General features: G+C 63.6%; 1 protein-coding gene across 5 annotated transcripts in view; it reads right to left on the bottom strand.

Annotated features, from left to right (window-relative positions):
* Positions 1–1680, bottom strand: part of Brsk2 (BR serine/threonine kinase 2) — a 56592-nt gene extending 54912 nt beyond the window's left edge. For all 5 annotated transcript variants that reach the window (XM_048359342.1, XM_048359340.1, XM_048359339.1 and 2 more), the window contains exon 1: positions 1587–1680. In XM_048359342.1, coding sequence (XP_048215299.1) covers positions 1587–1680 — 94 coding nt within the window. The remainder of the gene's footprint in view (positions 1–1586) is intronic.
* Positions 1681–12803: the final 11123 nt, after the last annotated feature.

Genomic DNA, 12803 nt, shown 5'->3' on the forward strand with positions numbered 1-12803 from the left:
AAACCTTGTAGTGCACGCAGTGTTGACACACACGCATCGCTGCACGCCATGTACACACACACACACACACACAGTAGAAACCTCCTGTAATTAACTGCACAACAGTGTAAGGGAGACCAGTCCCTGCCATGGAGCCCCTGCGGCCCTGCACTAACTCAGGGCTGTCATCACTTCCACACCGAGGGTTCCTTTACTAACATTTTATTGGTCCAATAATTAGATTATTTCAATGCCTCCTGCATCCGGCTGCCCTTCGCCCTCCGCCTAGAATCTCACAAACCACAGTCCTTCCCAGGTAGCCTGCCCATCCCAAGCCCAACCAGCACCAGCGTCTGAGACTCCCCTCAGGCGGAGGCCCTAGGTACGGCCGGGGTCCCCTGCCCTGTGCCTGGTGCTGCCCGCCGGGGCTCCGGGGTCACCTCCAGGGAGGGAAGACTCAGCTCCCGGCCCAGACGCCGCCTGCCTCCTTCTCGGTTACATCACAGAGGCGGCCTCCCCAGGAGCCGGTCTTGGCCCATTTTCTTTCCGAGCACCACCACCTCCCAGCGCTGCCTCCTTTTCGGAGGGGGCTCCCGGCCCCCACCCCCAGGCCGGCTCCGGTGGTCCCCACTCCCCAGCAAGCCCCGGTCCCGGGGAACTTCCCCCACGGGAAAGGAGACGCAGCCGGTGCCGATCGGACCTCTAGGCAGCCGGGAGACGGGCCAGTCTTGGGAGAAGAAAGAAAATGGCTGAGGCTCAGCCTCCGACAAAGACGGCTGTGTGAATGCGCCTGGCTGACCAGATGAGGGGGCTGGCCAGACCCCGGGAAAGTTGGCCAAATGCAAGATCTACCGGTGCTCGCCGCCGGCGTCAGAATGGGCCCCGGAGGACCTAAGCCGTCCAGGGAAAGGCAGCCGAGTCCCCCTGGGAAGGAAGGCCCGTCCTTCTGTAGGCCCCGAGTCCGTTCCCCGAGCCAGGCGGGCATCCGAGGTGCCGTGCCGGCCCGGTGGCCGTCCCCCTCTCCCTCCCCGGGGGAGGGCAGCGTCGCGGACACTGAGACCCGAGCCGCACGCCGGGGAAGGCAGGCGCTGTCCAGCCCGCCGGCCAGCCCGGCCGGCGCCCGCGCCCCCACCGGGAGGCAGGGCCGGCGCGAGGGCGAAGGCGGCCGCCGCCCGGGGGTGGGGGTCGCGCGGCCGGGGCGCAGCTGCTCGGGCGGCTCGCCTATTAGCGCGGCCGCGGCAGACGGCAGATGGGGCCGCTGGGCCCCCGCCTCCCGGGGCACAATGGGCCCGACGCCCCGGCGGCGCACAATGCGGCCGGCGGCGCACCTGCGGCGGGGCCCGGACCGCGCCGCGTGCCCTTGGGCCGCGCCCGGGCCGACCGCAGCCGCGCGGCCTGCGGGGCTCCGCGGCGGGACCCGGGCGCGCACGGCGGCGCGGGCGGCACGGCGCGGCCCGGCCGCCCATTGTTCCCGGCCGTCCGGCCCGGCCCGGCCCGGCCCGCGGCGCCGCGGCTCGGCGGCCGCCCCCGGCTCCCCCCGGCGCCGCCGAGCCCGGCCCGCGCCCCGGCCCCGCGCCCCGCGCCCCGGCCCCGCGGCGCGCACGCACCTGTCTGCCCCTTGCCCAGCGTCTTCTCCAGCCGGTAGGGCCCCACATACTGCGCGTGCTGCGCCCCGCCGCCGTCCTTCCCCGTCGATGTCATCGCTCCCGGGCCCCGCGCCGGCGAGTGGGCGCCCGGGCGCGCGGGCAGGGAGGGGCCGGCCAGCCGTGCGTCCGCGTCCGCGTCCGCGTCCACCGAGCGCCGCCCGCGCTGGCCGGGCCCGAAGCGCCCCCGGGCGGGCCGCGCCGCGCCGCGCCCCCGCCGCGCCCCGCCGCCCCGCGAGCCGCCCGTCCGAGGCCCCGCCGCGGCGACGTCCCCGCCTCGTCGAGAGCACCGGGCGGGCGGGGGCCCTCGGCTTCCTCCGCCGCCGCCGCCGCCGCCGCCGCCGCCGCCGAGGCCCGCGCCCCGCGCCCCCCGCGCTCCCCGCGTCGCGCACGCCGGTCCGCGGCCGCGCAGCCGAGCCCAGCCGAGGGGCGCCGAGCCGAGCCGAGCCGGGGCGAGCGCCGCCGGCGCCGGCGGCCGCGGCCAGTGGCTCCCGCCCCCGCCAATCACAGGCGCCGCCCAATCAGCGCCGCCCGCCCCCGCCCGCCCCGCCCCGAACGCCCCCGGAGGGCCGGGCCGGGCGGGGCGGGGCGCGGCTCGGGCGGAGGCCGGGCGGCTCCGGGCGGCTCCCGCCGGCCGCCCCGCCGCGGTGCTCGCCGGGCCCGCGACCTGCCCTGGGGCCCGGTGCCGGGACCGCGCGGGCCGCGGGCTGTGGGCGAGGGCACCGGAGGCCGCCGGGGTTCGGAAGGGCTTTTCCGTCTTTCCCGGGGGCGCCGCACGCGGGCTCAGGTGCTTCGCGCAGGGTGGGGCGGTCACGCCGGCGGGAGGCTGCACGCTTGCACTCTGGGGGGGGGGGGGGTTGTGCACCGAGTAGGGTGCTGCATGCGGGCCGGGGTTCTGCACGCCGGCCGGGTGCGGTGGGCGAGGGTTCTGCGGGGTGGTGCATGGAGGGTGTGCACACTGCAGGGCCCGGCTCTCCCCTGTCCTCCCCGGCAGTGCCCGGCGCCCTCCTGCCCTCCCCCCTGCAGTGTCCGGCGCCCTCCTGCCCTCCCCCCCTGCAGTGCCCGGCGCGCCCTTGCCCTCCCCTGCAGTGCCCAGCGCACCCTTGCCCTCCCCTGAAGTGCGTGCTCCCTTGCCCTCCCCTGCAGTGGCCGGCACCCCCTTGCCCTCCCCTGAAGTGCCCGGTGCTCCCTTGCCCTCCCCGGCAGTACCTGGCCCGCCCTTGCCCTCCCCAGCAGTGCCTGGAGCTCCCTTGCCCTCCCCTGCAGTGCCCAGTCCACCCTTGCCCTCCCCTGCAGTGCCCGGCACGCCCTTGCCCTCCCCAGCAGTGCCTGGAGCTCCCTTGCCCTCCCCTGCAGTGCCCAGCCCACCTTTGCCCTCCTCGGCAGTGCCCGGCGCGCCCTTGCCCTCCCCTTCAGTGCCCAGCCCACCCTTGCCCTCCCCTTCAGTGCCCAGCCCACCCTTGCCCTCCCCTTCAGTGCCCAGCCCACTCTTGCCCTCCCCTTCAGTGCCCAGCCCACCCTTGCCCTCCCCTTCAGTGCCCGGCCCACCCTTGCCCTCCCCTTCAGTGCCCAGCCCACCCTTGCCCTCCCCTTCAGTGCCCAGCCCACCCTTGCCCTCCCCTTCAGTGCCCAGCCCACCCTTGCCCTCCCCTTCAGTGCCCAGCCCACTCTTGCCCTCCCCTTCAGTGCCCGGCCCACCCTTGCCCTCCCCTTCAGTGCCCGGCCCACCCTTGCCCTCCCCTTCAGTGCCCGGCCCACCCTTGCCCTCCCCGGCAGTGCCCGGCTGCCGTCCTCCTCCACCGCCGCTCAGGGCAGCGCTTCCAGGCCTTTCCTGGGGCCCTTCCTCCCTGGGTGCGAGGCCCAGAGAAGCGTCTGAAACGTGTGGAAATGGCCAGGCCTGGCCCAGAGCCCTGCAGGTCTGGGAAGGGGCGTCTGGACTCCCCGGGGACCGGCAAGCGGATGGATACTGAAACTTCACCCCTGGCAGTTGTGGGGTGAACGTTGCCAAGGGCCATTTCATCCCAGAGCAGCCTGGCCCGTGGAGAATGTGTTTTGAGTGTGTTGTGTTTCTCGTCCAGGAAGGGGAGGGGAGGCAGCCCGCAAAGCAACTGCCCACGCCCCTTGCGTCTCTACAGGTGGAGGGTTTAGTATCCTCAGATGTTAAGTCTGGGGGGCTCAGGGATAAGCCAATACCAGCCAAGGACCTGTGGGTAGGAGCTTCTCAGATGACTACAGAAAGAGGGTCAGCCCAAGGCTCCTGCTGGTGCCACCGGGGCAGAGGTGCACTTGAGCTGAACGTGCAGAGTCTGGGGATCTTGGGTGAGCCGAGTCCCTAGGCTTGGAGTTCTGGCTCGAGGTGGACAGGGAGCACCGAAGGGAAGCGGGAGGAGGGCCGTGGAGAGGGACGGGACCCGCTAGGGACTGCCAAGCAGTCTCTCCACAGCCGCGCTTACTGTTCTGGTCACCTGGCCTCCCCAGCCCCCCACCGGCCTTCCTGGAGACCTCAGCAGGTTTTGTCCCGTGGACTGTTGACCAGAGCTTGTGCCTTCAGGACCCCGCTTCCCCCGTCGGCTGCGCCCATGCCCACTCGCGCCGCCCTTGGTCTCTCTTCCCTCTCTGGTACCCACGGCCTGCGCAGCCCACGCCCATGAGCCATTGCCTGCTCTCTGGCAGGGACCCTCTTCCTGCCCTTCTGTATTCTCCCAGGGCAGCCATGTCTCTCCTGAGCCTTCAGCCTTGATTTGGGGGCGCATCTGTGACCGGCCGCTGCCAGCACCAGCCCAGGGCTAGATCCCAAATGTGGTTCCTGTACTGCTGTGCCTGTCGCGAACTCTCAGCGCCTTCGTGGGAGATGCCCTGTCTCCTCCGTCCCTCCTTGTGTTACAGACACTGTCCCTCGGGGCCGGGCGTCCTTCTGCGGGGCTCAGAGGCCCGCCACCGCGCAGTGTTTAGAAGAGCGCCTAGCAGAGGAGTACTCCGGGCCGTGGAGGCCCGGGACGGCCACACAGTGGGGATGGCAGCCCAGAGGAGGCAGTGCTGCTAGGAAGAAGGGAGTCCAGGTGGAGAGGCCCTGCTAGTGGGTTAGCACGCTATGCTACGCCCCTCCCTCCCACCCAGGCAGCGCCTTCCTGGTTCTCCTGAAACCATCCTTTCCTCTCCCTGGCACCCAAACCAGATAGGGACAGGACAAGAAAAGAAGGTTGAAGCCCACTGTTTCTCACGAGCCTAGACACAAAAGCCCTTCACAGAACCCAGAAAACAGAGTCTAGCGAGGTATGAAAAGAAGAATGCATAACACCCGACGGGGTGTGCTCCAGAAAGGCCAACTTAGTTCATGTTTCTAAATCAATTTACCCTATCGGCAGAACAGAAAAGCCACTTGATCATTCTGAGGGAAACAAAAAAAGAAAGAAGTTATTTGGCGAAATTCAGCTTTCATTCATGATTCATACACAACACCTTAGCAAATAAGAGCTAGAGGGAGCCCTGCCAGCCCTGTAAAGGGCCCCCCCCCCAAAGTCACTGACGTCACAGGCCGAGGTGTGAGTTTCTTAAGGCCGGGGCAAGCAGGGCCGTCCATGCTGCTATCTGAGCTGCGTGCAGAAGGACAAGCCCATGGAACAGGCGAGGGAAACCTAAGCCCCGACAATCGGGAAGGAAAACGTTGTAGGCAACACTGGTATCTTAGGAACGAGAGCTAGGCTCCCAGAAGGTAGTGGTGGTTCTAGCGTGGGGGAGGGCATGAAGGCCCTTCCCGGCGTGACACACACCCACTGTGTCGTGATTGTAGTGGTTGCGCAACGGTAGCACCTGCCAAATCCATCAAGTCCTGGGCCTAATACTGTGCATTCTGTTGCACGTAAATATTACTTGAATAGAGATGACTAGCAAAACATGAGTTCTACCTTGAGGGGTCCAGACAGGGACCATCCGTTTTCTTCATGATGTGTGCGACCCACAGAGCAGCATCGATGACAAGGCCCCCCACATCCCAGTGGGGCAGAGGTTTGGGTAGGGAAGGTGGGGAAGGCTCCCCGCAGAGGGCAGCCCGAGGCCACTTGAGGACGTGGCAGGGAGTAGACAGTAACTGGTCCATCGTGCACAGCCTCAGAAAGGACAAGGGAAGGGGAAAGTCTGGGACGTCACCAGGATGCCCCCCTCTGCTGCCAGCCGAGGCGTGTCTGATTTCTGATGCCCACCGCACCAAGCACAGCCCCTCAGGAAAACATGTGGTCAGAGGTCGGGGGCAACGACACAGCTCAGGTTGAGAGGAGTACCGATGTCACGCACCGTCAGGGCTGTGCCTGCTACTAAATCGGTCACTTGCTCGGCAAACCCCCTCGCCAATCTCTAACCTCAGACGACACCCAAGACTCAGAGTCAACAAACAGCTCCTGGCTGGGGCATGAGAGTGGACGCTGAACATCATTCATTCATTCCTCGGAGTTGTCTGAGGGTCACCGGGCTCTGGGAATGAAAGACTGTCCTAGCCCTGGCCCAGCCGGTATACCCCAAGGAGAAGCAGTCCGTAAGTGCCTATGACATACATTTTAAAGTTGGGACGTGTGAATCTTGTTGTTTGTCATGGCTATTTTGGCCGCTTTGGGTTCCTTTCAAGTCTATATGAATTTGAGGATGCGCTTGTTGATTTCTGCAAAAGGCAGCTGAGGTTTTGGAGCAAAGGTTTGTTGTATTCCCAGATCAATTTAGGGTGTTAGGACCCAGAATCGTCACCGTGTTAATCCTTACAGTACTTGCAAGTTATTTAGGCTCCTTTAATGTCTTTCAGTAATGTTTTATAGTTTTCAGTCAAGTTTTGCACTTCTTTTATTAAACTTATTCTTTTTGTTGTTGTTGCCAGTCCTGGGGCCTGAACTCAGGGCCTGAGCACTGTCCTTGAGCTCTTTTTGCTCATAGCACTCTGCCACCTGAGTCACTTCCGGCTTTTTTTTTTCCCGTGTATGTGGTACCAAGGAATTGAACCCAGGGCTTCAGGCATGCTAGGCAAGCACTCTACCATTAGGACAAACTGCTTGCCCTAATGGATTTTTTTTTTTTTATTAAGCCAACCTTGCATGACTGAGATAAATCCTATTTGGTCGTGGCGCATAATCCTGTTGATGTTCCCAGACTCAGTTTGCTAATAGTTCATCGATGTGTGTATATGCATATGTATGCACATGTGCATGATTGTGTATGTGTGTGAGCATGAGTGTGCATGTGTGTGTGAATGCATGCACGTTACTGGGGATCAAAAGCAAGGCTTTGTACAAGCAGAGGAACAAACACTCCACCACTGAGCTACATCCCCAGGTCTTGGTTCGGAGGCTGCTTCCCTGTTTCCTTTGTGAGGCAGAATTTCATTGTTTATCCCAGGCTGGCGCTCCTCCTGCCTCGGCCTCCTGAGCGCGGGGATTGTAGATGTGGCCCCGTGCCCAGCTTGTTGAGGGGTTTGTGCCTATATTCATAAAGGACATGGGTCTGTGGGTTTATTTTCTTGTCTTGCTTTCGTCTGGTTTTGGTGTCAGCGTGGCTAGGGATGGGTTGGGAAGTAGTCTCTGCTTTTTCATTTGTTTCTCGGTAGCGTTTGTGAACTATTGTCATTCGTTTTTCTTTAATTCTTAGTAGATTTCACCAACGAAGTCATTAGGGCCAGCACTAAGGAGGCTTTACAATTTCCTACTCAGAATCTCTTGTTATCCATTGAAGTGTTTTTGTTTGTTTCTGTTTCTTCTTGAGTCTATTTTGTTGGCCTGTGTCTTTCTAGGAATTTGTCCATTTCAACTAAGTAATCGATTTTGTTGCTAATCTAAATGCTGTACCATTTATATTCGTAGCTACAAGAGAATTCTACAGCCTTTGACATTGGCCTCTTTCAAGGTCAACACAACAGGCCAAGGGCTCTTCTGAGATGCAAATCAGATCCTGTCCCTTCTCTGACACCCGGTGGGTCCCTCTCCACTCAGAGTGGAGGCCGACATGGGGTCCCGGGCCCTCTCTCTCAGACCTCACTCACAGCAAACCCACGCACGCGCGCGCGTGCGCACACACACACACACACACGCACACACACACCCCGCTTGCTGGCCTCACTCCAGCTGTCCAGGTTCCCTCGGCAGGGTCCCGAGTGCTGGCCACGCTCCTGCCCGAGGCCCCGCCACTGCTGATCTGGGCCTGCCGGGCACTCCCGTAGAGACACACCTCGCCGGCTCCCTCGCAGCCTGCACGCTTTGACTCTGTGGTCTGCACGCTCATTTGCTCAGACCCCAGAGCCAAGGACCAGCCACAGCCATGCCCTCCGGAGGCTGAAGCCTGAGGAGGAGGTGTGGCAGGGCCAGCTTCTCTGGGGCCTCCCCTGGGGCTTGTGGCTGGCGTCCTCTCCGGTGGCTTCAGCCGGCCACGTCCGCGTCCTCCTCTCTTCGCAGCCAGCCGTGATCAGAGCCACCGTAGCGCTCTTACTCTACCTCTGTCACCTCCTTGAAGACGGCCTGAGGTTTGGGGGCTTGGGGTGTCAGCGTCTGAACTCTGGAGCACATGCTTCGGCTCACCATTGTTTCTCAGCAAGGCCGCAGCCTCCTTTCTTAGACAGCAGCCAGCCCCCATCTCAGCGCCAGCTTCTGCCCTTCCCTTTTATTATCTCACCCCGGGGCTCACAGCCCCAGGTGGAGCCCTGCTTTGCTCCTGGGTGCCATCGGGAGCCACAGGCCACCCATGAGTGCAAGAGACAAAGGGATGTCTTCATTCCCGGTTATCTCAGAAACGTCCGCAGCCTCACCCTGCGGGGGCCAGAGTGGTCTTCCTGCGGGCTGTACTTTGAAAGAAAAGACTGAGGCTGAAAGCTCACACGCGGGAGCTCGGTCCCCAGAGCTGTCTGGCAGCCTCCCAGGCCGTCCTTCAGGAAGTGGACAAACCAGCTGCCTGCCCGTGTCACCCCAGCAGGCCGCGGGGCAACCCCTGGGCCAGCTCAGGCCTGCCGTTTGCTTCCCGGGGGGGTTGCTAGTCCTGCTCCCTGAGCACGGTTGCCGGAGGGAGGCTTGGATCTGGGGGCTGACACCCCAGCCCTCTGCCATCCAGGTGTCCGGGTGGGGCCAACGCCGGCTTCAGGGCTCCGCCTGGGGTCTCCAGAGCCCTTGGCCTGGGGTCCCGGCAGCACTTCCTCTGCGCCTCCCACTCACAGGTTCCTCTCCTCCTCTGCTTGCTGGGCCAGGAGACCCACCGGGAGCCCAGGACTGGCGGCTCCCTGGTCATTTTTGGACCGTCATCCACTCCCAGGAGGCCCCACGGCCCCCTCTCCCGGCTCTCCCCTGCCTCCCCATCTGCGGGGGACCCAGAGGTGAAAGGCAGGCTGAGGACAGGCCCCCACCTCCCGGCGCCGGAGAAAAGCAGGAGGCTCCGTGGTGAGCAAACGCAGTCAGCGCCGGCGGCACGCGCGTTTCCCGCTCCTCCGGCTCCGTCTGGAGCCAGCCACAAAGAATTGACGCAGAGAGAAGCTGTGTTCCAGGCAACTGAGCGGAATAGGCGCCGCACACCCCCCCCCCCCCCCGCCACGAGGGGGCCGCGGATCGCGACGGAACGGTATCCGCTCACCCGTGAGTGGTGCCTTGACGCTGGACTTTTAGCACGACTGTCTTTGTATTTACTTGCTTAATGGGATGACTTTTACGACGGTGACTCCGTCTCTGGAAGGGACCTGCTGCCCGGCCAGGGGAGAATGCCCTGCCCGGCCTTCCGGCCCGTTTGCTCCTGCTTGTAATGAGACCGTTGATGTATGGCTTCCATTTGGTGTTTATTATTATTACTGTTTGCTTTTCAGAACTGGGAGATGTGCATCAAGCACTCTCCCACCCCCACCCCACTCCGCGGCGTTCTGCGGATGCCAGAGGACGGCAAATGTTTTGTTTTGTTTTGTTTTTGCCAGTCCTAGGGCCTGGACTCAGGGCCTGAGCACTGTCCCTGGCTTCTTTTTGCTCAAGGCTAGCACTCTGCCACTTGAGCCACAGCGCCACTTCTGGCCGTTTTCTGTATATGTGGTGCTGGGGAATTGAACCCAGGGCCTCATGTATACGAGGCAAGCGCTCTTGCCACTAGGCCATATCCCCAGCCCGAGGACGGCAAATGTTAATAATTAAAGGCATCGCAGCTCAGTGGTGGAGTCCGTGCCTCCTGCGATGTGCCTGCCCCATACCAGGTAGCCCTCGGTGCAGAGTCCTCCTCCCACACCACCGGAAGGCCTCCCTTTCCGCAGAGCTCCTGTGTGTCGTGCACGGGGCTCCCCTCTCCTCCACTCCTCCCCGCCCCCGTCTTCATAGGACTCCTTCACTTGGTATGGACCCCACCATTTCCCTCGTGGGTGGGGGGCTGTCGGCAGTTGTCATGGTTACCGGGAGCTCTTCACACCACTCCATCACGTGCTCCCACAGGCTCGGGTGCGGGGGGGGGGGGGGGACGAGGGAGACCTAGTCCTTGGATCCAGTCCCGCCCCTCCCCGAGGGCTTGTCAGAGGGGCCCTAGACACAGCCCCTCTCCTCCCCAGTGTATGACGCCGTGGCAGGGCCGTTGAAGGACCCTGACGCCCTCTGGGGTCCAGTCCCACCAGCCTGACCTGGAGAGCTGAGCCCGAGAGCCGCTCACTGCCAAGGTCGCCCCTACCCCCTCACCCCCGCAGCCTGGGGTCCCTGCCCCGGCCCTCTCCCTCTCTCATGAGCCGAGCCTTTCCCCAGACCTCTGCCCCGGTCCTCCCACAGGGGTCTGCAGAGCCGCCTGGGCGGCCGCGTCCAGTCCCCGCACACCTCAGGTCCAGCAGAGGGCCGAGGGCGGGACCCGGTTCTACGACGGGCCCCACCCCGCACCGGGGCTGGAGGTGGCCCAAGGACCCTCTGCCGATGCCGCACGCGTGGAGGGGCGAGAGCCGGCCACCGAGAGGCAGCCAGGAGCCAGGTCTCGGGCGGCCCCCAGGGGTAACAGGTGCACGGTGACTGAGCTGCAGGCTGGGCCTCCGCCCCGAGGCCCCAGGCGCACATACAGGCTCCCAGGGCACCACCGCCCTGGAGCCCGAGGGGCTAGCCGCAGCTCCAGTCCCCTTATCCACTCCTGCCCCCCCCCCCCAATGAGCGGGGCTCCTGCCCTCCACTGCGCCAGGACACTGGCAAGACACCATCGCCGCAAAGGCTCCAGCACCGCTCCGTTCTGGTCCACTGCCAGCCCCCACAGCTACAAGTAGCAAAAAGTATCTAGCCTGCCCAAGGCAGAGACGAAAAGTGGGCCAGAGAGAGGGAGAGGGAGAGCGAGAGCATTTTACCTTTGCTAGAATGCCTCAAATACAAAGTCCAAGGCTGTGCTTCCCTAATCAAGGACGCCCGGTGCTCAGGCTTGCAGCCAGGGTGCCTCTTCCGGCCGCGGGGCCGGTGTGGAGGAGGCAGGCGCCCCCGCCCCGCGGTTGACCCCGGAAGCCCCGGCGTTGCCCGCGGCTCCCCGGGGCCCAGACGCCCCGGCCCTTCCTGCGTGGGGGTCTGGGAGCCGCTTCGCTGCCCGCTCCCCCGTCCGCCGTGGGGCGGCGCCTCCGTGTCCAGGACCGCAGGGGGCTGAGGCCTGGCGTGTGGCGTGGCCGGGCAGCGGGCAGCGGATGGGGAGGCCCAGCCTCCGTGTGTGGCGAGTCACGGGGCCGACGGAGCCCTCATTCATCTTCAAGCACCATCTCCCTTAAGATCAGAATCCAGTTTCCACGACGGCCCCGTGACCCAGATGACGCTGACTCAGGGCCTGGGTTCTAGCCCCCCTCGGGGACCAGAGCTGGGGGGCCAGGGAGGCCCGTGGCCTGTGGAGCCCCAGCTAGGTCCTCGGCCGCTGCTGTCTGCCACTGTCCCGGCACGGGACGGGACGGAACCGAGGAGGCCCCAGACCCTGGGGGAGGCAGGGAGAGAAGGGCTCCGCCCCGGCCCAGAGCCCCTCCTAACACAGGTCAGCCGGTGGGAGGCCACCAGGGGCGCTGAGCCGGTGAAACACCGGCGGCTCTCGGTTGAGAAGGGGAGGGGCTCAGGAATGTTCTACGCCCGCCGGCCTTCCAGCCTCGGCCTTCCAGTGGCCGGGATTCCAGGCACGAGCTACCGATGGAGGACGTGCTGTGCCACGCCAGCCACAGTCTCTTGGGAGTGGGGACCCCCTCCCCCTTCCCCTCCCCTCTCCTCACCACGGGCCCCCCGGCCCCCAGGTCCCCAGCACGGCCAGCTTCCTCCTGTCCCTCACGCTCTCTAGGCCTGTGGCCACGCTTCCTAGTCATCCATCTCCTGTGCTCTAACAATGCCCAGGCGACTCTTCTGACCACACAGACTTCTGTCTCACCTGTGGCTCCCAGTACCAGGCACCCCCCGCCCCCCACTTTCCTTCTGGCTCTAAGAGCACTTAGCTCTTAGCCCTTGAGCCCTGCCTCCGTCTCTTTGCTTTATTCGTTTTCAGATAGGCTGTGTCACAATGGCTTAGATTAGCCTCCAACCTTGATCGTCCTGCCTTCACCTCCCGAGTAGCTGGGATTACAGCCATACGACATCTCGTCCGGCTGGGGCATCTTTCTGAACCAGCTACTTAATGGAAAGGGGCCTCTGGCAATGACATTTCTGGGAGGGAGTGTTTATGATGAGACTCAAACTTCTATCGCCACCAAGTTCTCGTTCGGCTGGATGATTTCCCGAGGGAAGAGGACCTAGATCTCCAACCGTAGAGAAGGGTTTGTCCTCTTGTCCATTTAGTGGGTTGGAGTTTGCTTTTAAACTGGGAGGCAAGAATCACAGAGAGAGAGGGCAGTTGAGTGGGTTTTTGGTAAAGGCACCAAAGGCTCCAGGCTTTGGAGCCGGTTCCTTGTCTCAGGGGAGATTAAAAAAAAATGTCTCCAGGTCCAGCCGGAAGCCCACTCAGGGCTCCTGGGCGCCCACTGCATAGACAGGCGCTTTGGTCATTTCTGTCACAGCTGACCCAGTGTGCCTGCTCTTAAAGTCCCCAGAACGAAATCAAACGGCACATGCTCCGGTGACTGGCTTTCCTCCCCCAGGTGACAAGGCTCTGGGCATCCTCACAGCTGTGTCAGAGCTTTCCGGAAGTCTGACCGAAGTCCGGATGGGTGATAGGCCCACACAGGCATGACTCCCCTTCCCCAGTAAACCTGATGTTTAAAATCGCAGCCAAATACAC

The sequence above is a fragment of the Perognathus longimembris genome, chromosome 13, assembly GCF_023159225.1.
Source record: "Perognathus longimembris pacificus isolate PPM17 chromosome 13, ASM2315922v1, whole genome shotgun sequence".
Classification (NCBI taxonomy): domain Eukaryota; kingdom Metazoa; phylum Chordata; class Mammalia; order Rodentia; family Heteromyidae; genus Perognathus; species Perognathus longimembris.